Genomic DNA, 26,432 nt, shown 5'->3' on the forward strand with positions numbered 1-26,432 from the left:
CTAACAGAGTCTCTCCACTCACTTTCTCATAGATGCACTGTTTCTGCTGCATGCCTCTTCTAACGATACTTCCATGGGCACTGTTCTTCTGAATTGGCTTCTATAATTCCCGCTCTCTCTTTCAAAACAGTCCGAACACGTTCCGCCACCAGCCAACATCCATTTACTGTCCAACTTCAAACCCACAGAACCACCTTTTCATCTACCTCATTTATTCATTCAACTGCTGTTTTCTGGAACAACCTTCCTTCATATGTATTTCCTGAAAATTACAATCTACAGAAGTTCAAGTCCAATTTCAACAAATATCTTCTTTCATCTTCTCATCTTCTCAACCTCCAACCCAAGCACAGTACTAAGTACCATAGGTTCTAATACCTCTCGTGTTTGGGGTTCACATAAAAAAAAAAAAAAAAAAGTCCGAACACTTGCTGCAACCAGTCAACATCCTTTTACTGTCCAAGTGGAATCCCACAGAACCAACTTTTCTTCTTCCTCATTTATTCATTCAACTTCTGTTTTCTGGAACAACTTTCCTTCATACATATTTCCTGAAAATTACAAAATAATAAATAATGAATAAATTTTCTGTTTATACTCCGGGACGACCAAACGGTCAGAGGAGTTCACAAGATAGAAAGAATACAAGAAACGGCACCGTATTCAGCAGTCACAGGCTTTGAACCCCGGTCACTCAAGGCACGTGTACTTATGCACCCGCACACCTGACCACTAGGCTACAGCATACAGAAGTTCAAGTCTAATGTCAACAAGTATTTTGTTTCATCTTTTCTAACTTAAATCTATGTACAGTACTAAGTACTATAGGTTCTAAAAAAAAAAAAAAAAAAAAGTACCTATACATGATCCTTGAGAATGAAAAAAAATTTAGTGTGGAAAACATCTATCTTTATTTAAAAAAGGTTGTTTATACATGGGTAATGCACTTCCATCATTTCTGCTGCCCATGTAGCATGCATGCATCGTTTAGTTATATCTCGTATTGTGAATACCTTCAGAACGAGTTGCCGAGGTATTGCACTGCTTTGAATAAGTAACGCTTCACCAGTGGGTTATCCTGACTTCTAATCTCTTAACATTAGTCTTCTCCACCAGTGGTGAAGACTAATGTTACTTTTTCTTGGCAGATACCACCATTCAGACAGCACTGTTTGGAAAAATGGTATGGGATAAGATACTCTGTTATCCACATTCTGTCCCTATTAGACTTAGGAAAGCAAAAAAAGGTGTAGGAAAGTGATAGTAGGAAAGGAAGAAGAAATGGCATCGAAAGAGGAAAGAGACAGTTACTCCTCATACTCGCACCACTCAAACTCATCGGATAGGCAACGCTTCCCCAGTAGAGAAAACTGTTGTTACCTATTCTCGGAAACTCTGTGATTATCAAGCTCTCCAAATGGCACCGTTTCAAAGCTTGTTGTCTTCTCCTTGGTGGGTGGGCAGGTACCCTGATGTTGCTATAGTGACAACCCAGTTATGAAGAATAACTCCACAATATGAGAGATGCCTGTGGTGTGCATGGTTTAATCTAAAAACTATTTCTTGACTAAATGTCTATGAGTATGAAAAAGGTTGTTTATGCATGGGTAATGTACTTTCATCATTTCTACTACCCAGGTAGTATGCATGCATCGTTTGATTATATCTTGTATTGCCCACGCATAAACAACCTTTCATACTTTTAAACATTTAGTCAAGAAACAGGTTTAAATTAAACCATGCACACCATGAAGCATCTCTCATATTGTTGAGTCATACTTCATAACTGGGTTGTCACTATTGTAACAATAGGGTACCTGCCCATCTAATGATGAGTAAGCCAACAAGCTTCGAAACGGTCCCGTCTGGGTGGTGGTATCTGCCAAGAATAAGCAACATTAGTCTTTCCACTGTGAAGCGTTACTTATTCAAAGCAGTGCAATATCTTGGCAACTTGTTGTGAAGGTAATCACAATATGAGATATAATCAAATGATGATGTATACTACCTGGGTAGCAGAAATGTTGGAAGTGCAGCACCCATGCATAAACAACTTTTTTATTTGTACTCTTGGACATTTAGTCAAGAAATAATTTTAGATATTTATTTAATATGAAATACTGTAAGATAGTAAACTAATTATAAGGAATTATGGGATATGTGGTTTCTTTCTTTCTTTGGCAATTCTTTACTTTTTATTTAATTTTATTTTACTTTATTGTTTATTATTTTGTAGTTATATTAGTTATATTTTGTAGTTTACAATAATATACCTATATAAATCTAAGCAGACGCCATTACAGAATTTTTAGTGTGAATCCCCTGGAACACTTTCGCGAACCACTGGTTGGGAACCGCTGATATAATAGAATGTAATAATAAAATAAAATATTCCCTCAGTCTTTAATTCAATATGTTCATGAAAAGTAAATTACAATTTAACTATACTTTGAATTTCCAATTTGAGTTCATGGTTTAGTGAATTCCAATGTATCTGAGATTTTTAAATGTAAAAATGCATCTAACAAAAACTTTAAAAATTTTCCTACAATGGAAATAAACTGTTTATTTATTTAATATATATATTTTAATCAGAAATATTGAGAAAGAAATCAGAAATATTATCCAATTCCTAACTACCTTTCCTGATTTTGTTTCAGCTAATACCAGAATGGGTAAAAATGTTTTTGAAAATATTCCCAACAGAAACAATTTTTCTTTTTGATTAACATTTTGCATTATTTTCAGTCTTTCCCATGCAGCCCAATATCAATCAAAAAAAAAAAAGAAAAAAAAAAAAGACTAGTTGAAACATGATGCTCCAAAAAAATTATTTTTGTAGCATCACATATCAAGTTTACATGAGCTAATATATAAAACAGCATGACAAAATGATTTAAATTTAAAAGCTCTAATGCAATATTTCTTCCTAGGAAAAAGAAATCAGAAAACCTTCCATTCAGATAATTGACGTTTTTTTACTTTAGAACCCCTAATTTGAATTCCCTCTTTGCCATTTTGTGGGTGGGCAGAGTTGCAACATCCAAAATATTTGCAGAAATCTCTTCCTCTTAAATAAATTGTTGAAAAATTTAATTCTGTTTGTCCATTCTTCAGACCGTTATTTCTTGGTATCGGTTTTTTCATTTAGTCCCACGTTGATAACTCCTTTAGTTCATTTAGTTAAACCTAAACCCAGTCATACCCTATGGAACAGTCAAAAACTATCTTATTTGTAAGAGTTTAATTTTTTTTTCCCTCTGTTTTCTTCAGAAAGGTCTGTCAATTTCAAATCAGAAAGGCATTGACAGCATGTCTGAATACTTTGCTCTTAAAAAAAAAACAATGCCAACTGCCATTAACAGTTGAATATAAACATCCACTTAGTTTTTAAGATTGTTTTTTGTGAGTATAAATGGATGGCAGGTACAGTGGGAAAATCTAATTTATAATCAGAAAAACCAATAGTTGCACCAGTTTCCACACTGGACTTGAAAAACAGGAAGGGTGGGGGGAAACACATGCCTGCTGTTAACTATTGAATATAAACATAAATTTAGTTTTACATTGTTTATATGAAGCATAAATACAGTAGAACCCAGATAAGAAATTCCACATAAGAAGTTTTCCCCTATACTAGGTTTGGTTTATAAATTCCCAATATCAACTCTATATATTGTGATGTATTATTTTCCCACATATGAAGTTTCCCAGGTAAAAAGCTTTCCCACATAAAAAAGTACTTGATAAGGAATACACAGTGTATTATTATAATGATGTTTTCCCACTTAATACATTTTTGAAAATATAGAAATTTTTTTATTTTTATATTAAAAAAATATTAAACAGTATAAACACTTTGGTAATTGAACAAGTTAGTGCAAAGCATCATTTTAGTTCATAGTAAATCATTGAAGTAGGTGAAATGGCATCTTTTTTGTTACATCTCAAATTGTGAATGCCTTCACAACGAGTTGCCACAATATTACAACTCATACCTTTAATATACCTTAAATAAGCAACGTTTCACCAGTGGAGAAGACTAATGTTAGTCTTTGGAGGATACCACTACCCTGGAGATGTAACAAAAACGATGCATTTCATCTACTTTAGTGATTTACAAACTAAAATGATGCTATGCACTAACTTGTTTGATTAGTAAATTTTCCTTAGTCTGAGGACTTCAGCCCTGAAACCTTTTTAGTATAAAAATTTTGATATACTGGAAGTGACATATTGCAATTGTTTTCATCGATATCCATAATTGTCTACCACATGAACCGATTGCCATTAAGTTTTGATAGTTCTGAACAGTTTTGAATTACTTAGTGGATTGTTGTTGTGTCTTATTGTGATTGCGACCTTTTAAGGTATGCCGAAAGCTGAATTTATAATACTTTATTTATTTCTGTAGTATTCTTTAAAGAATAACTGTATTTTTGTCTATCTACCATATTGGCCCTAATTATTCGTCCCTCCTTGGCAATTTTATTTTAACACTACAAATATTAATTATACTGATTATACTAATTATATTGTATTTTCCTAATTTGAAGGATTATAGTTGGAAGGATGAACTTCTTTGGAGGTCCTTCTTCCAAATTGGTAATGAGTTTAATGAACGGAATGCTAAGCAATTAGAAATCATCAGTTTAAAAATGTTTCCCATAGGCAGAGTAAAATATTTATAAATTCTGAAATAGTACTTAAAAATCATCTTAAATTTATGTATGTGTATCTTTTCGTTTTTATTTGTGTAGTTAATATTTCATACCTTTAGGTCATTTTCTCTCATAAGAAGTTCTAAACCTCCATCCCTTGGAAAACTTCTTAAAAGGAGAAAACTTCTTAAAATGCAGATGGCATTACAGTAATTGAAACAGCACACTAGGAAAACAAATTTCATATTTGGAAATGCTAATGGTTATGCCAGAGGACTAAAAGAAAAAACAATGTTGCCTGCATTTAACAATCAAATATAAATGTCAATAAACATGTATTTATCCTTTAAGATTGTTTATGTAAAATGTAAGTCAATGGTAGTACAGCAATTGCATCAGTACAGTGGTAAAACAAATTCCATAATTGGAAATGTCAGCAGGCATGCTGGATGTGGTATCGGACTGGAAGTGGAATTTTTTGATGGATGTGGCATTGGTCCACAAATGGTTAATAACCTTGAATTGAGTAAATGACTAGACTTTAAACTTGAAAAGTTTAAATGAATGGGAAAATTCTGACTTTTGTTATTTTCTTATGACAGGATTCTGAATCATTGCTATTTTTATATTTACATCCTTTGAGAAAGAAGCTGTTATCGTAGTTGTTAGTTAAATTTGTTGTGGTGGTGGAGGCGGGGGTGGGGGAGATGCATGGCTATTCGTAGTTAAGGAAATGTGAAGGAAAAACACAATTATACTGCTTGCTGTTCCAAGCAACTTTATTGAAATGATTACATGAATATTATGCATCTGCCACAATACAAACACTTAACTTAAATGGCAATGTTTGAAGATTTAACTTAATTTCATCTTATTCTTGATTGGAAACTAAAAGCCAACTCTTTCAATGTCCCAATTATATTACATTCTTGTTGGAACTGTTTGCATTGTTATCTCTTACAACTGGATGCCACCTTCTTAACTCCTCAGGCTTGAGGATGGGTTTTGGTTGAATCTCAGAACATTTCCGCTTAAGTTAAATACTTGTGTGATATTCATCTAACCGTTTCAATAAATTTACGTGACAGTAGGTCATTGTGCAGTTGTGTAGTGGAGATGAGAGAAACCCCTGGTGCCATCAGACAATTAACACACTGTACAGTTGTGTACTTCATATTTCATTCATTGTTTCTTTCCTCCTAAAATTACTTGTAATAGAGATGAGCTTCCAGTGTCTTCAGATTGACAGTTTGTATTTAATAGATAGTTAATTTCAGATATTAAGAAATGTCAGTCTCATCCTTCTGTTTGCAAGACCAGACTTATTTTCAAAGTTTTTCCAATTCCTAACTTGAATTTCGTATTTCACATCTTTTCCAGCTCAGATCAAAAACTTTTATTTTATTTTTTTTTTTGTCAGTTCCTTTTACATTAACCTCAAAATATTTGCTATATCAAGGACAGATCTGGAGACATATTTTGAAGATTAAAAACCACTGCACTATTTCTTATCTTTATGTTTTGACTGGCAGAATTTATTCTGCTTTACAGGTTGGCTCAATTGCATGTGGCATTCTTTCTCCCCACATCTGTCCTTTATCTTTGATTTCCTTTGATTTATTTACTAAATAAATATTTTTCTTATTTTTGGTCTTTCATTTGCAGATGACATTGTTATTGTGATGAAGTCATCTTCTAACTTACAAGCAATCTTAATGTCAGCATTAGGAACAATGTGCTGATTAGTTTTTATAAATTTTTATGGATTGACTCGTTAGTTCTGCTAATTCAGTAATGTTTACTTTAATATTCCATTTAATTTATTTTGAAAATTGATAACACTTCTGATTTCTAAAACTAAATTCTTAGCTGTTATTTTTGATTCTGATCTCTTAATTCTCATGTTAGATTGCTTCATTCTAAAATGCTATAGAAATCTTTCTTTCCATGGAATATTGATTTATTATTAGACACATAAATACAAAAGCTGGGTTCCATTTTTAGTTTCTAAATCTGTCAAGTTTTTACAAATTTAGGTATTTCATCTTTTATTTGTAGAATTGTTGTTTTTAAAATTATATTTTCTGTAGGCAGTTCTACATTTTGTCAGTAATACAAAAAATTAAGAAACAGGACAAATTTTTTTTTTTTTTTTTCCCTCTTCACACTATTTTAAAAACTTTTTTTTTTTTTTAAATATAAGAAACAACCTGTTTATTTTAATACCAGCTAATTGTGTTTTAAGTTGTAACAGGGATCACTGCTTCTAACTTATGGATATTATTAATTTTAATGTAATTTTTAAGTCTACCTTGCTGTAGTTGTCTTTGAAAAATAGTTATCTCTAAGTTTGTGTTTAATTTTTATTTTTGTAGTATATAATACAGTCAAATTTCTCAAATCCAGCTGCCCATTTTCCAGCCACATTTAGGAATATTGGGAAAATTTAGCAAACCATCCAAGAATCAGGGGTTTGAGCCCGTCACCACCAAATACAGAGGATGCGGAAAGGTCAGGGAATGACCACAGCATATTCTGGAGCAATATGGCCTTAGTTGCTAATGCTCCTAAAAACCAAATAACAACCACCAAGAATCAGCAAGTTTAGTTCTCGGATTGACCATTTGCCAAACCTGGATGTCTGAGCTGATTGTGCACGGTGGAAATATTGCTTCAGAGCTGCAAGTACAAAGGGTACTAGGAAAGTTTTGCAATATGACGCACCAATGAATCACAGGAAGCTGCTTGTTGCTGCATGTTGAGACATGTTCATACGTGCATAGTAGCCGCCGCGCCAAGTCGATGGGCTCAGTTATTCATTAGTATAAGGTATGTTCGTGTCAGACGGCACCTGGGATTTCTCCCATCTCCGCGTGTGTTTCGCTGTATCGAGGACAGTACACTGTCAAGCCAGAGACTTGAAAGTGTGTGGGTCATGTCTGTGCAGTGTGATATGTTGTGCCCATTGTTTATCCGGCTTATTGGCCGCCAGGCCCCTAGTGGGGCCCGACGTTGCCCATACCCTGCCACGTGGAGGCTAGCCGGGTGTATCCAGTATCACAGCAATTTGCTCTGGCAGGTCCTGCCACCTAGTTTCCTGGGATTTCAGTGGCTAGGGCCTATTAAAAAAAAAAAAAAAAAAAAAAAGTTTATGCATTTGACATTAATGCTTAATGGGATTGCTGTTAGGAAATCGCTGGTTAGGGTTGAACCCTAAAGAGATGTGTTAAAGGCCAAATATGTCGGGCAAAATTTTGATGTTATTAAATTTAGACATGTAAGGCTAGATAAAAGCTGATAGTGTTAGATATCTTAGAGATTTGCACAAAACCGGTAGAGTTTAGACGTTGGTTATAATTTGGCGGCATTGTTAAGGGGTGTACTTGGTCGATTTAGTGAGAGAGAGAGAGGGGGGGGGGAGAGATTGAAGACTGGGGAGGAAACAGATAGAAGAATAGGGACAGATAGAGTAGGCATCCCCAAAGAGGTCAGTGGAGACGAGCCCCACCAGGCGAAATATGGGGGGTAGGCAGGGATCCGTCTCCTCCATTCCCTGCCTGGGGATGGGGTTTTAAAGGGAACCAGGTTAGAGTACCCAGTTCGGTTCGCCAATGGCGTGTTGGCAGCAAAGCCGCAGAATGTCTTCGTCGGTGTCATGTCCAAGGAGTGTCAAATCCGGTATAAAGGTCCAGCTGCCCATCCCGCTCTGGGGGTGGGATATGTTAGCTGGCAGTGGGGAACCTACCAGGTGAGGGGGGGGAACATGCACATTTACTTCATTTGTAATGTGCATTCTCACTCTACTTGCATTCTGTTTTTTCTTTTATTTTTATTTATTTATTTTTTTTTTTATACTTTTTTTTTTTTAATTTTTTTTTATACTTTTTTCTTATTATTTATTTTTTTTTTATACTTTTTTCTTATTTTTTTTCATTAGTAGTGAGAGTGTAAAGTGCTTGCGATGGCATCGTGGTCACGAAATGAGATAAGGACAGTTTTGCGGTATAATTTTGTGCGTGGTTTAACCATAGACCAGTGCTTAGAAGAAATGACTCTTGCACTCGATGATGATTGTCCACATTCAGCCAATATTCAGGTGGTATAGAGAATTCCAAAGGGGAAATTTCACTCTGGAGGATTCTGAGAGGCCGGGAAGGCCACGAACGTCAGTTACGGAGGAAACCGTTACTGCTGTGAGGAAAATGCTTGACGAAAACAGGCGAGTGACCTACCAACAGATAGAGGATACTTTGGGCCTAAATGCACCAGCAATTCGTTCGATTCTGCAAGATCATTTGCACGTGAAGAAACTTTGTTCTCTCTGGGTGCCGCATCAACTGACTGAAGAGCAGATGACACGACGTGTGACTTGGTGCCGGGAGATGTTAAAAAAGTTTGATAAGGGACAATCTCGGTATGTGAACAACATCGTGACAGGTGACGAGACTTGGCTGTACTATTACGATCTGCCGACCAAGGCTCAAAACAAAGTTTGGGTCTTTTATGATGACGACACACCCGTAATTGTCAGAAAATCCCGATCTGTAAAGAAGAAAATGATAGCTGTATTTTTCAAGTCGAGTAGAATTGTGGAACGTGTCGTTTTGGACACGCAGAAGACAGTCACAGCTAAGTGGTATACTGAACAATGCCTGCCTGAAGTCATTGGACCTATGAAGAACCTGCGGCTAAAGTCAAGAATGGACATCTGGTACCTAAATCACGATAATGCTCCAGCTCACCGCGCCAAAGCCTGCACCGAATATTTGACCACGACAGGACTGAAACTTCTCGAGCACCCTCCCTACAGTCCAGACCTTGCTCCCTGCGACTTTGCACTGTTCCCGCATGTGAAAATGAAGCTAAAAGGGAGGCGGTTTTCCAGTGATGAGGACCTTCTACGGGCTTGGGACAACGAGTGTGCTTTACTCCCTAGTGAAACTTGGCAGAACTGGTTTAAAGATTGGTTTCGGAGGATGGAGAGGTGTATTGAATGTAGAGGAAATTACTTTGAAAAAATTAAATAAACAAAGCTGTATTGCAAAACTTTCCTAGTACCCTTTGTATTATCCAGTGGCTGGAAAGTGACATCAAGAAATTTGTTAGATGTGGAATTACTAATTGTTATTCATGAACAAGATTGGAGACTTAATAACTTTAAACAATAATAATTTTAGACTTAATAATTAATAAACAATGGGTTACTTCAGGATTTATACATTAGGGAGTAGGCTAGGATAATAATTCTAAACATGTGCTTACTGTTTAGCAAATGTTTTTAAAACCTGTCAGTTGTAAATAACGTTAACGTGCAGCTTTCGTCGGCGCCTCTGTAGCCAGGTGGGAAGGAGCAACAGTGCGTAGCACACGCTTCTTGATTAGACCGGGGTTCGAGCCCATCACCACCAAATACGGAGGATGCGGAAAGGTCAGGGAATGGCCACCGCATATCCCGGAGCAATATGGCCTTAGTTGCTAATGATTCAAAAAAAAAAAAAAAAAACAACAAATAGCAGCTTTCATCCATTGTATTTGTATATCACCTGAAAGCAAATTAAGTAGCCCAAAGGACTGTGGCCTTTTGAAGGACATGCACGGTTCTTATTTGAACTTATGCATGTCTTTTGTGGTGGTGGTTGTATTGTTAAAGGATGTTGGACATCGGGATTTCTGTCAAATGATTTTGTGAAACTTTACTTTTTAATTAAATTTATTTTTACTTTTCTGTGTATTGTATGTTACTTTTCTCTTTGGTTAAAAAAAAAAAGGGGGGCTAATCATATATTTGCAATATGATACATGAAATTATGATTTATTGAATAAAAATGAGATTGTGCTGAAAAAAAAAAAATACTCTGAGTTAGATCAGAATGTATATGCACCTGTAGTTCCACTCAGATGATAGAAAAAAATATATATGTCAAAAGCCTTCTGGATTAACTCAAGATTTGAGAGATTCAGCAAGGCTCTTTTGGGAGAGTTTTTACCAGTGTGACTTGCACTTAGAGGTAGAAAGAACCTATTTGTAAAGATTGAATACATTTTAACAAAGGTGATGCAAATTGAGGAGCCTTAAGGAGTGCAGGAAAACTGCTACTTAGACAGACCATGAGGTAATATAGATACACTTTTATATGATGATAAAAGTAACACTTACATCTCAAGAGTTCTTACTTGTGGCTGCAAAAGCCAATATTAGCAAGATGTGCTGAGGGTTAATGATGTTTCAAATAAATGTGAAACCAGTGACAAGGAAACAAGCTTAAATGGGGTGTCAGAATTCAAAGACCATACAAGAACCCTTAATCTTCACTGTGTCTCAGTAATGTCAAAAAAAAAGTGAATTCAAACTACTGTTTAGGACAACAGTAGTTTGAATTCACTAATGAATTCAAACTACTGTTGAAAACTAATGCTGATATAATAAGGGTAATGAAAATATGATCTCACCTAGAAATAGGGAATGATGTTCCACAGTTGTATGTACAATATATTTAGGAAGGATAGGGAAGGTAGAAGTTTTGATGGCTCATGCTTCTTATCAAAAACAGCCCAAGCATGACAAAAACTTTTGTAGATTCAGAAGTTATATAGCTAGTATAGAATCTGTGCTGTGAGTTACTTGGAAGCAAAGGTATATTGAGAGAGCTGTGGGTAATGTGAAAATTATGATAAGAGCTTTTATGTGCAGATGGAATGTGTGAGCAAGGGTAAAAATCTTATGGGTAATTTCAGTTGTCCCTTATTGATTATAGTAATTTTGTTTCCCATGGTGATTTTCCACCATGGGAAACAGAATTTTTAGATCAACTAGATGATTATTCTTTGTATCAAGATGTTAGGGAAGTACTAGGAGCAAGGATATTCTACACCTGATCAACAACAAATGATCCAGATGACATCATATAGTTGAGTAGAGGAACCATTAGCAAGGAGTAATCAGAGTTCTAAGTTGGATAATAAGGAGAGGGAGTAGCAGTTGTTTAAAGCAAAGGCAGGGGTTTTAATTTCAGAAATGGAAACAGTGACAGCCTATAGTGCTATGTAGCCTCTATCAGTTGGAGAAGATATGGAGAGCAAATACATTAGAATTATGTAATTGCATTAGAATCGTTGCATTCAAAAGTCATGAATGCATATATGTTTACTATTAATAAAATATGGCATGAGGAGGATACCAAGATAGATGAATACAGAGCTAGCCAGTTTAAGAGAATAGAAGAATATGGCATAGAAAAGTTATGGAGTGATGAAAAGTAAGAGTAAAGTAATGTTTCTTTAATAGTACCACACACACACACACACAAAAAAAAAAAAAAAAAGTTAGGCTGGCATTGGCAGATAACAATCTAGTTAAGAGGACACAGTTTTCTTCCCCTGTTTAACAAGGATCCTATGTGAATACAAAAAAGAAAAGAGCATCACAATATGTACCCTTGGGTTCAGGAAAGCTTTAGTTAACCAGCTGGTATTGCAGATGAATTGAACAGGTACTTCATATACATATTTTTACAAATGGACGACCCTTCATGGTGAGGAGAAACTGTGCAAATGAAGCTGGGAGACATGAAATTAGTAATATTGAAATTACAGAAGCTAATTTATTAGAAAAAACTTGACCCTAAAGCAAGTAAGGCTCCAGAAGTAGATGGTATATGCAGTAATTTTGACGGAAGTGGCCAAGAGAGTGCATTTAACCATTAATATTAATTATGAGGGCATCATTGGACTTTGGAGTGACTCCTTTGGACTGGACAAATGCCAGCATAACATTAGTACAGAAAGGTGCATTTGAGAATGAAGTGCTTAACCACGGACTGTCCAGTTTGACTTCAGCTGTAGAAAAAAAAAATTATAGAAGCAGTGAACAATAGTGCAAATCAGGGTCATTTAGATAGAAATGGAATTCTGAGAAATAGAGCACAATTTTGTAAAGAGGAAACCATGAATGACTCTGTACCTGGTTAGCTGGTACAGAGTCACTCATGGGCTGTATGTAGGAAATAATATTTTAATTTTGTTTTCCAAATTTTAGCAAAACATTTGGCTCAGTCTCATGTGAGAGGTTACTATATATACTGGAATAGGTTGGGATCATGAACTGCAGAATAATTATAGGTAGGGGGGAAATGCAACGTTTTGCACTTGGGGAATAGCAACTCAAATAACTTATACACTACACTTTGTGGTGTTGAATTTAAAAAAAAAAAAAAGAGAGAGAGAGAGAGAGAGAGAGAGAGAGAGAGAGAGAGAGAGAGAAGGATTTGGGGATTATAATATAGACAAATACAAAATTTTCTCTGTGAGGTGTAGACAGATGGAAAAGAGGGTCCTTTGTGCCTCATCACTGATTTTTCAATCATTCGTTTGTAGAGACAAAGGTGGTCGTAATCCCACTGTGGATATGGAGACTGTACCTAAAAAAGACATTGAGCTTCTTGAAAGGGTGCAAAGACAGGCAGTGCACCTGGTGAGATTGATATATGAGGAAAGATTTGGAATATGTGGGCTACAGAACTTAGTAACTAGGCATTTAGAAGGGAGGAGGGGGTAGCAAAAGGAAGGTGAAATTGTCATGATAATAAATTATACCCAGAACAAGGGGTCATAAATTTAAATGATCCTTAATGTAATTTTTAGATTTAGTCCTGTGTGAAAAGTTACCTCCAAATTAAAGAAATAAAATAAAAGCATTTATATACTAGTATATATTAAAGTTAGTGCAATCTTTGTTAAACATCCTCCCATATTTTTTAGTTGCAGTAGTAATTTTTTTTTTTTCCCATTGTCATGAAATAAAAAACTGAACTTGTGAATATCATTTTGAGAGAAAAAGGCAAATTGAAAAATATAGAAAGATAAAATTCATATTGCATTTTTAATTTTTTGTTTTTTGTTAATTTTTTTTTTGCCTTCTGATCTTTTCAGATTCCAATAGTTCCTGTGGTATTTTCTTCATATTCAGAATTTTACAGTATTCAACAAAAAAAGTTTCAGCCAGGTTTGTATTTTTTTTTTTTTTTTAATTTATTTTCAATATCAGAATATCTAATAAGAAAGTGTTCAGCATTCATTAGTGAATGCTGAACTCTTCGGTTTGTGCTGTTGTAAAACAAGAGTGGTTTCTGATTTTCTTAAAATATCAACCTCCAAAATAACTTATTCAGTTGGATGGGATTGAATTTAAAAAAGAAATGTGAGAGGTTACAGGCAGATGCAAAGTCCTCCGTGCAGTGCAGATAGGCAGCAATGAGGACCTATGGTATTTATCAATGATTTACTAAACATTTGCTTATAGAGATAATGGAGTTATAATCCACTTTACAAAGCAATTGTAAGACTTTATTGGAATACTGCGCACAGTTATGAAGATGCACATTCAAAAAGCCTAGTTTCTTGAAAGAGTCCAAAGACCAGGCAGTGCACCTGGTATGATTAACAAAAGGGCATCCATGTGAGGAAAGACTTTGAATATGTGGTCCACAGAGCTTGATAACTAGGTACCTAAGACGGGATAGTAAAATAAGTGAAGGTGAAATTGTCATGGTATATCTGAACAAGGAGACTTTAATTCAAATTAGGATACTTAGACTGGATTGTAGGATGTTTTATTTTTAGTCCAGTAAGTTGCTTCTTGGTGCCTCTGTAGCCAGGTGGGCAGGAGCAGCAATGCTTAGCAGACGCTTCTTGATTAGACTCGAGGTTCAAGCCCTTCACCACCAAATACGGAGGATGCGGAAAGGTCAGGGAATGACCACCGCATATTCCCGGAGCAATATGGCCTTAGTTGCTAATGCTCTTAAAAACCAAACAACAAACAAACAAACAAGTTGCTTCTGTAGATGATTGAGGCTGACAGCTTGGGGAAATTCAAAGGTCTGCTGAATAGGTACCTACATGAGGAGGGATGATTATTTTTTTTATTACATTTTATTTTTTTGCTAGTGCAGCAGTAGCCAGCGTCTTCCTTTCACTATATGGCTAATACTAATACAGGACTGTTGAAAATCATTGGTGGGTTTTTATTAGGAACGAACTAAGGCTTTTTTTTTTTTTTTTTTTTTTTATATGAAATGATTTTGGCTTTTGGAAGGTGGCAACAATGGCCTGATGTTTTGGGAGATGCCTTGCCCTCTTCTGAGACTAGAGCAATCTAAGAGTAGGCTTACAAGTTATGACTAACTACTTTAGTGCATGCTCAAGTCGGTCAGTTGTCATAGATCTTGTTAGGTCGATGATCACTCAGCACTTGAGCATGCACTCCAGCAGTTAATCTCTGCTAGTAAGCCTTGCCCTAGATTTCTCTGCCCCTAAAAAAGAAGGGCACAAGGCAACTTCCAAAGTGCCAGGTCATTAATAATCTCCCCTACTCCCCCTAAATCATTTCATGTAGCAGCCATAGTTACTATTAATAATAAAAAAAAAAAACATTGACATGATTCTCTCTCTATACAGCCTTATCCTTTCCTTTAAACCATAAAATCATTTAAGGGTGAAATATTATATGTATAAAATAACATAAAATACCTATAAAAATGGAATGAGTACTTCAGTAAATTAAAATTTATGGAATGGATGCGGACGGGGGGGGGACCTGCAGTGGGTCGAAGAAGTTTGGGAAGAAGTGCAAAATGTGTGTAAAAATATTATTGATTTGGAATTTCAACTGAAAGTTTATTATTGATTAGTCAAATTTCTTTACTTAAAAATTTCATTTTAGAAGAGCTGAAAAAGAGTGATTACTAACTTAATTGACCCTGTTACAGCTGTGAGGGGTCTTGGTGTTTTCCCCTTAATTGTATTACAATTGCAAACTTCTGAAACTGAAAAATTTTGGTTTTTGTTTGCTATTCTAAAACAATGGAAAAGTTGAAAGAATATTTTCATCTGACCACTGAACATTTATTACTTTACAATTTAAAATATGTTGGACAAATTTTAAGGAACAAATGTAATTAATTAAATTGGTATTTAACAGCCAGTATACATAAAATGTATCTGATTTTTGTTTTCTTTTAAAACAATTAATTCCATTACATTATGTAAATTTAATGTATGGTTTACATATAAAGCTTCTTATACAGAATTTACTAAATATTTTAAAAAACTACCCTTGCATTTCAGAACATAAAATGCATAATACTTTATTATCCTTCTTAATCAAAGCAAATTTTTCACTCCAAGATTCTTGAAATTCTCTGCTACTCCCCTCTTCATTTGAATGTTTTTGTTTCTTTGGTGGTTGAGCTGACATTCTAAACAATCTGTAAAGGGCAAATAGCAATTAAAATATTTGAGAATTAATAGAAATTAATGAAGGATAATCTCTGGTCTCCACAACACATACAAACCATGATTGACAATGAAGGAGGCTACACTAAATACTGAATGTGGATAATATATCTCACATAACTTTACTAATAATTTATGTTCTGAATAAATGTGTGAAATACATGTATACAAATTTTTTTTCCTAATTTCATTTCACAATTTCATTAGTACGTCTCACCACTCAGACTTCAAACAAATCACTGCATGAAGTTTGAAATTCTTTTGGGATGCTGTGAATTTCACGTGCCCAAAAACATTTGTACATGTGCCACTTTAGGCATGTGTGCCATGGGTTTGCCATCCCTGTTATAAGATGATCAAAAGTAATACAAATATGATTAGGGCAGGAAGAAGTTAAAAGAAATAACTGAGTAAAACCTTTGTCTCCTGATCAATTTTATTGCAGTACTGCTTAATTATTTTTCAAGTGTATGAATACAATTATTTAAGCTGTACCTTCTCTTTTAGAAATATTTTTTTCCTTTTTAGAGTATATTCATGTGAGGAAAGACTTTGAATATGTGGACTACAGAGCTTGGTATCTAGGCACCTAAGAGGGGATAGTAAATAAATGAAAGTGAAATTGTCATGGTATATCAGAACTAGGAGCCTTCTTAAATTCAAATTGGGAGACTTAGACTGGATTGTAGTATGTTTTCTTTTAGTTCAGTAAGTTGCTTCTGTAGATGATTGAGGCTGACAGCCTCAATCATCTACAGAATAATGCTGGATGCCTACATCCAGCATTATTTTTATTTATTATTATTTTTGCTAGTGCAGCAAAAAAAAAAAAATAAATAAATAAATAAAATAATTTGCCATGTTAGTTGAACCATGTGGCAAAGTTCTCATTAGTGGGTGTGGTTATGTGCATTGAATTGAGAATTACATAGTGTACTGTGACTTGATATGATCTGACAATTTGATAGCCAAGTACATCTTGATTTTAGTGTTTGCAGAATTTTGAAAAATTTTTATATGATAGATATATGTTAATCTTCCATTGAATTCAGTGGATTTTATTGCTTGCTTCGTTAAATTCCAAATATGGTAATCAGTACTGATAATCAAGATAAGTTAGTAAAATTGTGTTATATCAAGAGGTCATAATCAAAAGTGAGTGAAATAATTTAAAGGATGAGTTTCCAATTATGTCTGCTTTTTTATGTCTGCAAAGTATACATTTTTGTATACTTTGCATAAATGTTAATACAATAGCAATGTAAAGAACTGACAGAAAACTGATATTTAAGTAATCATTTGTTGTATTTATGCATGGGCTGATGACTGATATTATATTTCGATTTGTGATCAGACTGATGCTATATTAAGATTGTTTGTTTTTCTTTTAAAGGAACTGTAACAGTCGCTGTACTGCCAGCAGTCTCAACAATAGGTAAAACAGCTGAAGATGTATCAGATTTGACTGAAGAGGTGCGAAATATAATGGTGGAATGTTTCATTGCAACAAAGAAGTCACATGTTAACACAAATGGAGAAGTAGCAAATATGAAAAAAATTCATTAGTCATTCTGTAGTGTTAAGTTGGAGATAGCATAAATTTGTTAACACTAAAAAGGTATTATATGAATTATGTTATTTAAATTCCATTTAAATACTTTGAGTTTCTTTTGAGTTTACCATGAACTTAATTTTTTTGATATTCATCTATAAATATAACAAAGAAGAAATATTTTTAAATAAAGATTTCACTGTTTTATACTGAAATAATTTGTGAATATTAAAAATTTATCCCAAAGATAAAAGAAAATTTGCTTAAAACAGTTGATTTTATATCTTATATACATGATCAGCATCAAGATTTAGCTATTACCTTGCAATTTAAAATATGCTGAACAAACTGTAAGGAACAAATATAATTAAAATGGTATTTAATAATCATGTTACTTAAAATGTATCTAAATTTTTCTTTTAAAGCAATTTTGTTAAACATCTTGTTATCACAAGTTTTCTTTTCAGTTTAGACTTTTATGTGAATGTCATTAATTTTTAATTAAATGGTATGTAATTTCTCTACTAATTTCTCTCTAGTATGTTAATTTCTCTACTAGTTTGATATATTTGAAAAAAAAAAAGTAATTTAAACTGATTTCGTACTTTAGAATAATTTTATTCTAATTAGAGGATGGTTATCCATCTTGGAAAATAAATTTCCTGTGTTTTTAATAGTTGAATACAAATTGGCAGATATTTTGAACATGATTAAAGAAAAAAAGGAGTCAACCTAAGGTTGTTAAGGTTGAACATTGCATTGTGACATTTGTAATAAAAATTGTTCTAGTTATTCATAACAATTTGCATCATAAAACAGTCCCCTCCCCAAAAAAAAAATTTTTTTTTTTATTAAATGGAATTTTTACTTCTATAGCATATTTAAATATTCAGAGAAGGGAGAATAGCATAATCTTATGATGGACAAATTTTTGTTATATATTTCACAGCTGTGCTTTGAACCGAAATACATTTAATATAATGGCAGGAAATAATGTGTTGAAATAGTCAGATATAAATATTCTAGTTATGCTTAATTCTAGTCATTTTGGCATATTCGAAATATATCTATGTAAGAGTTTTGATCAGTTATTAATGATGAGTAATTTTTTTTTTTTTTTTTTTTTTCAAACTGCAAAATTTTGTTTTTCCGCTATTCAATTTATTAAAAATAATACATTATTTATTTATTACTTTTTTTTTTTTTCAAATTTTATCTGAGCAGTGTATAAAGTTTAATTTCAAAAATATGTATATTTGAATTTTTTTTTTTTTTTTTTTTTTTTTTTTGTTACAGGTGTTACTGTAACAAAAAAAAAAAAAAAAAAACTTTTGTTACTGCTTGTTTAAACTGTAATGGCCCTTTTTAGAGGTTGAGAGTGAAATGTGAACTGTATTCTTGCTGACAGACTAGACAGGAAATTTTACTAAAAAATTTAAAAATAATAAAATGAAATCCATTTATGTCCTGTTATTCTTATTTCCATATAATTGGACTACTCAAAATTTTTAAGTTGCATTTTCTGCCTGGCTAGAATATTGTTCATGTATTTGTACTTATTTAAAGTTACTCTTAATATTATTTTAATTGATATCAATTAAAATATTATCCATAAGAACATATCAGTCAGAAATTTTGAAGCTTGCAAACCAAAGATTTTGCATTGGTTTCTTTAGACTGGTGGCCATGAGTTTAATATGACTATCAAAGAACTCAGTCACTCTAATACTCCTTTCTTGTGAAAATAAAAAGAAATTAAAATATTCAGTTAATTTTAAATAGTGCCATAATATTAGAGTAGTGTGTAGTTTTCTTTCATATATATGTTAAGCATTATAAATTTTGCTGAGGTGACTTTAATTTAACTTATTTATTATTGCATAGTTCAACATTTACACTAATGCCTTTAGCAAAATTTTAATGCTAATAATATAATTTATTTGCTTTAGGAAAAGGGGAAAGCAAAAACTTATTCTTGTTGTGTACTTGAGAGATGATTTGCTACTATTTTCAACACTTAAAATGATGCTTTTGGGATCATTAAATGTCTTATGAATCTGCTGGTACTTTTTTTTTTTTTTTGAGTTTTATTTAAAAAAATAAATAAATCTAATAAACAGAATGATATATGTAGTTATTACCTTATGAAATAGTAGCAGTGGCTGGTAAGCTTGATATGGAATTTTTTTTATGAATGGCGAAATCAATTGAAGTAAATTGGTGTTTAAAAGCTATGGCAAACCTCAGTAATATGACTTTTTATTTTTTTTGCTTGAATTTTTACAGTTTTGAAATTTTTTTTCTTTTAGGAATATTATTCCTTATTTGTTGTCTGTGTTTTATGTCCATGTATGCAAAACCGATTATCCAATTAGTGATTTATAACTTGAATCCATTGAACTGCGATGCTTTCTCAGGTCCATCCTCAAATAATGCTCATTGCTTGTTACCATGTGTAAATTTCTGGTAAAGTGAAATAAAAGAGTAAAATTGTAATATTTCAAAGTTCTAGTATACAAATGGCACATATTAACAAAGTAGTAATATTATTTTAATAATTTATATATATTTTTTAATTTATTTATTAAATTACTATTCTTTTTTGATAAATTATTCCTTTTTATTTATTTACTTTTTTACTATGTTATGTTTATGTATAGTAGTGAATATGTGTAGTAGATACCAGAGGGCATCTATTAACTGTCTGAAACAGTATTTCTTAGTTTGTAGTCCATGTGTACTTAACAGGTGATTATGTATTGGCCAAAAATAGAAGATATAACAAAAAAAAATTATGAATAGCCAGTAATTGTCCAAATTCATGCTAATAGTACTTCAGTAATAATAAATTAAAATCGTTTCTATTATTTTAAATAAAAATCAAAATGTATAAAGATATTGGTGATCTGCAATTAAATTATTCAATTGAAAGGTGGCCCATAGCATCAGAAAGAACTGCAGGGCTAAAATATGACTGATTTTTATTTAATATTGAATGTCTTATATAGATAATATAACTAATTATTAAATTCAGTTCTGTTCTTGACTGATATTAGTATAGTTCAGAGTTCTTAAATTAACACTTTTACTGGCTTTTCCATTAACCTTTTTGACCTGCGATTGAGTCAATGTGGATTGGAGAGGGCAGAGACATTTTTGGGCTTTCTTCCCCCTATGACTGAATTAGTCAGCCTCTTTTTGAAGGTTGCTTGATAAAAAAATATCCAGTCTTTATTCTGTCTAATCAGAAGAAAAAGTTCTAAAAGTTAGGTGGTTTTCTCTCCAAATGAATTAAAAACCTGATGCCACATATTTGCACCATGATTTGGTGATTGTGTTAATCTGGCAAAACATCAATATGTAACTTGTAAATCATGGCACTAATGTTAGATTACATACAGAATTATATTGCCAGTATTAGCTGAATTTTTTAATAAACTTCTTTAAAATGATATTCTTGAATGATTATTGGCAAGGAAATAATGGGAACTATGTTAACTTGAAGAATTGTATGAAAGTTGGGTGGGTAGTTAATGATGCAAATCGGGCTGAGCTTCTTCAGAGTTATTTGGATAGGTTTTGATGATGGTTGGAGAAATAGTTATGTTTTAATGTTGCCAAATATAAGGTTTTCCATTTGAGAAATAATAACTTAAGAATAACTTATACTCAATACTAATAATAATTTAAATGGAGTAGAGCTGAAGGATTTAAATATATATAAAGCTGCTTTTACCTGATTTTGGATTGTTATAGCTGTGGATTATAGTAAAAAATATGGGAAGAACTGATTTTGATAGGTTGTTTTACCTTTGTCTTAATCTGTTATAATTCATGATAGTCATTTACTTTGCTAAGAAAACTTCAAAGAGTAGATGCAGTAGTATATTTATTGACCCCACTGTGATATTAACTAGTACAAAAGTTGACATGCCTTCAGTTTATCTTTACCCCCTTCCTCTTATTAAAAGTATTAAAAAGATACAAGATACTGTGTATGGAAATTTACAATGAAGTTTAATATGGTACCTCTAATTCAAGTTTATCTATCAAAAAAGTATTATTTGCTTAAGAAACTTAACTGTATTGTTGTTAACACAAAGTGTTTACATACCTTGCTAACTTGTGGTCTGTTTATTGTGGTGTTGTGGATTTAACAGCATATTGCTTTCATAACTTAATAGAAATAAAGATTCAGGTTCTTATAACTTTCTTTTTGGTTTCTGAAACTATTTAAATTTTCAATCATCCCATCTCTTTTGCAAACTTTCCATCCATCCAAATTAATCTGTCTCAGGAAAAAACATGAAGATTACCTTCATCTTTAATTATGAACCTTTTATGTAGGAATGAAAAAAAAAAAAAAAAAAAAAAATTTTTTTTTTTTTTTTCATTCTTCTGTTATTCCCCCGCCCAGGATTTTTCAGTGTTATGAAATCAACAGATCAGTGAACTTTTTAACTGGATACTGTCTTATTTTATCTGTGTATTTTAAGTATTTAAACTTATGATATATAATGTATAGTAATATGAAGTATGACAAGATTAAGGGGGAAAGCCTCTAATATATTGTAAAAGCTAGTTTTCTAGCTGATGTGCATGTTTTTATCAAATTTTGTTATTTTGCTTTAGTTTTGAACCTATACATGTTGTGCATATATTATGTTTGATTGGTAACATGTTTATTTAATCCCTCTATTCTTGCCATAGTTTTCATTTTTTGAAGTATGAAGTATGACAAGATTAAGGGGGAAAGCCTCTAATATATTGTAAAAGCTAGTTTTCTAGCTGATGTGCATGTTTTTATCAAATTTTGTTATTTTGCTTTAGTTTTGAACCTATACATGTTGTGCATATATTATGTTTGATTGGTAACATGTTTATTTAATCCCTCTATTCTTGCCATAGTTTTCATTTTTTAATATTTTTATGCTGTCTGAAATGTTTTTACTACCTGTATATTTATTAAGGTGACCATAATATTACTTGAAATAGATAATTGTACTTAAAATCAGCAATTATGTTGAGTTATGTATCCTGGGGACTCTACTTAATATCTTGTATCATACTTGTTAATCATGTAATGGTTGTAGTGAATTTTTTTTTTTCATTGTAATAGCTACTCTGCATTAATTTATATCATTCATAAGTTGTGTTTAAGTGAAATAGGAGTTTGTTGCCCTTCACACAGGCTAATGAATATTTGTATAAAGGCTAAGCATGTGACTAAAATAAATTGGTTGGGACAACACACTTACTATTCTTTTTTAATTTGCTTTTTATTGCAAAACAGAGCTTGAAGATACATCTCAATATTCTTATTGCCCTGTACTGTTGTGGATTTAACAGAATATTGCATTCATAACTTAATAGAAAATTCATTTTATTTATTTATAGATTTTTCTATTTCTTCATTGCTGAGGTTTCCATTTGCTGCTCTCTCCTTTCACTTTTTTCTCTTAATAGTTTGTTAGTTTATATTCTGGTAGTACTTTGGATACTGTGTCCAACAGCTTGTCTGGCATAATTTTGCCCCCCTCCCCTTTTTTATATTAAACAAACTGTTTTACAGGCATTTAAATCATTAGTATATTTAAAAAAATATATCAGCAAAGACAAACTAAGCAAAAATACAGTAGAACAGTTTAACATAATATATGGGGTAAGGCCTGTCCATTAACTTCAAAAGAAAGGCATGCAGTTGCTGAAGTTATTAGAATGTTGTGAAAAGTACTACTGTACAATGAAATAAATAAAAAATTACAAACATTTAAAAATGTTTCAGTACTGATTTTGTGCAAGTAGAAAAGTTTTTGAAATTTTCCCATGTTGCATAGCAGAGATTAAAGCTTGCTTAGTCTGAAGAGCTCATTGGTGCCATCTCTGGAAGTTCAGATGACATCCTACTAATGTTTAATATGCACAGCAGGCTGTTGGAGGGTGATGGTAAGGAAAATCCTGTCTACCTGGTATCCTTTACTAATGTGAATGTTGTGTAAGACATAGGCTCACAAGCTTTAGTAGATGGTTTCTGATATTGCTTATGAATAACTGTCTTGCCAAGAGTCCTTAGGTGATGGTAATACAGCTGCATTTTGCAGTCAACAGACAGACTAACAGAGTTTGACATTATCCAATTAATCCTGTCTTGTGCATGAGTTCAGTACACTAAGCACTTTCCCATGTCGTTATGACTTTCAGTGTGTTTACAATTTCTTCCTAATATCAGGAATTGTAAACCTAAGTTGAGTACAGTATTTCAACAATGTACCCAACATAATTTTAAAACATTTTAACATCATACTAGGGTGGCCACATCATGGAGTCCATACAGATGAGAATCCTGATTCAGTGGGTGCTGAACCAGGCTTTTCATTCTCCCTTTTTGAGTTTTCCTAAGGCTTCAAAATGCCAAATCATTTCTTATTAGAAATGTGTTTCATCAAAGGTATGGGAAATGCTTGCTAGCTTCTCTACTACTTGACTTTCAGGCTCTTTCTGTTTTTTTGCTGTGGTATTAGTGACTACTGAGTTTAAGAACTTATATTCATTTGTGAATATTGATGAACAGTATTTATTCAGATCTGTTTTGGATTAGCATTTTTATTACTGATGGTCTCTCCTTGAGGTCTAAATGAATTCATCCTTTTATTGTTCTTGTATGGAAATAATTACTTGCAACTGTTCTTGTCCTCCTTTCCAAGAAGTTATCATAGTCTTCTTTAATAAACCCAAAATACAATAGGAAGCCTCCCTACATTTTTGAATCTACATTGTGAATATTGATGAACAGTATTTATTCAGATCTGTTTTGGATTAGCATTTTTATTACTGATGCTCTCTCCTTGAGGTCTAAATGAATTCATCCTTTTATTGTTCTTGTATGGAAATAATTACTTGCAACTGTTCTTGTCCTCCTTTCCAAGAAGTTATCATAGTCTTCTTTAATAAACCCCAAAATACAATAGGAAGCCTCCCTACATTTTTGAATCTACATCAAAATTTTATCATTTCATTTGACTAATTTTACAATTACCCCATTATGCTTGTTTTGTTTCTCTATTAGAAAACTTTTTAATTTTGAACAGATATACTTCATCATAGCTTTTAGGACATGAAACTTTAAGTGAAATATTTTGTCACTGCATCACCTTTATGTTATTGGGTTTTAGGAGCATCAGCAACTTGCACAATGTTACAACATTGTATTATGCCTGTACAAGTGTTAAGTGTGTAAACAGGCCAATCTGCAAGTTGTGCCAGCTGAAAAACCCTCAGTAACTTACAGGGGAAACCCTATTTCCTTTGCCTCAGATTAGTTAGCTACAGCCTCAATTGAAGAAGCCTTTAGAAATTCCTCCAGTCATAGATGGGAATTAAACTGAACTCTCCAAATGAATGGTGAAAGTACTGTCACAGAGGAAATACCTTTACTTTCTTTTTGATGGTAATTTTTTTGCTTGGTTTGGTTTTTTACCCAGTGATATATTATTTTATCATTCCACAATATTTTCCATTTGTTATATTTGTATTCTTTCTGCACTATTGAAAGAACTTGTTATTTCATTTTGTTTAATATAAATACATTCACTGTTATTTCATTTAAGTTTCATTATTTCTCATAAGACAATTAATTCCTGAACTTATTCTTTTATTTTTCAGTTTTTGAGCATCACTCTTGAAAAAGTTTTCTTGTATCACTGAAATATTATTATGTTGTAATGTGCTATGAGAAATTCCTTTTTCCCCTCCCTCCCTTCATTCCATTTTTACAGTAGGGCATGTACCAACAGCAGTACAAGTGCCATAGATTTTGAATAGCTGTACTATGTTACTCAAGCTGTTATTGAGCATATAATATAAAATTGGCATTTGAACTTGCTTGTGAGCTTGTATATGAAGGGAAATTTTCTTTGCTATTCAGATTTGTGATAACTGAAGTCTATCTTTATTATATTTTTAAGAAATAAGGTTGTGGTTGTATGTGCGTTAATAAATCTTTTGACATTATTTAATATTATATTATATGCACTGATTTAGATAAATTCACTAATGAGTCTGGAATTAATTTTTATAAAGTGCTAGGAAACACCTCATAAAAGTGTCATATTTTTTTTTTTTTTTTTTTTTATGACTATATTTTCTTTGAGTTATAACTATTCACAGCAATGTTTAGTAACAAGTGAATTATGGAGCCTTAGTCAGTCAGTGTTTCTATAAAATTTTATTTATGTGTAAATGTCACTTATACAAGTAGGGATAGGTTTATGTACATAGCTATTTATTTAATTAGATTGACCCCTTATTTAAAGTTGTCAGTCCTAACTCTCCTTATAAAGTAAAATTTGTTTCCAGTCAAGGTTTAGAATATTGATTTTTAAAATTGTAATAGTTAATAAACAATGACTTATACTAATGTGCTAAAATTAAGTTTGACATTTGTAATATTGGGGTGGACCATGTATCAGTTGGAGGCAATTTTTACAATTTATATCTTGTAGTCACTTTCACACTTCTACTATTTTATTATTACATTTACGTGATGTTATTTACAGCATTTAAATAAATTCTTGGTAAACTGGCTTAAGGTCCACCCTGTATTTCAGAAAGAATTTTTGGAAGAAAAATTGTTTTCGTTAGTCCCAAGTATTTAAAATTTAATGATTTCAATATTATTTCTACCTTTTGCATAATGTGCTATATACAGTTATATTTCCTCTCAAAGAATTAAATTTTTCACTAATTTATTTTATTATTTTTATGTGAAATTGTATTTTTCTGTTTAAAAGTTAGGTGATATACTGATAAGTGTTGGGTTTCTTAACATATCTTCATTGATTGTTCATCACTGAAAGTGCAGGGATTTACACGTTTTAACTGTAGTTTTTATGTAAATATTCAGTAAAATATATATATTTAGAATAATA

At 32.5% G+C, this 26,432-nt stretch overlaps 1 protein-coding gene across 1 annotated transcript in view; it reads left to right on the forward strand.

Moving 5' to 3' along the window:
* The window catches only part of LOC150087239 (1-acyl-sn-glycerol-3-phosphate acyltransferase beta-like), an 86,325-nt gene extending 68,806 nt beyond the window's left edge, over positions 1-17,519 (forward strand). Inside the window, exons 5-6 of the mRNA XM_090372419.1 lie at positions 13,590-13,662; positions 17,347-17,519. Coding sequence (XP_090228545.1) covers positions 13,590-13,662; positions 17,347-17,519 — 246 coding nt within the window. The remainder of the gene's footprint in view (positions 1-13,589; positions 13,663-17,346) is intronic.
* The last annotated feature ends 8,913 nt before the right edge of the window (positions 17,520-26,432 follow it).

Source organism: Mastigoproctus giganteus, chromosome 4 (genome assembly GCF_048544385.1).
Source record: "Mastigoproctus giganteus isolate SK-2022 chromosome 4, ASM4854438v1, whole genome shotgun sequence".
NCBI lineage: Eukaryota > Metazoa > Arthropoda > Arachnida > Uropygi > Thelyphonidae > Mastigoproctus > Mastigoproctus giganteus.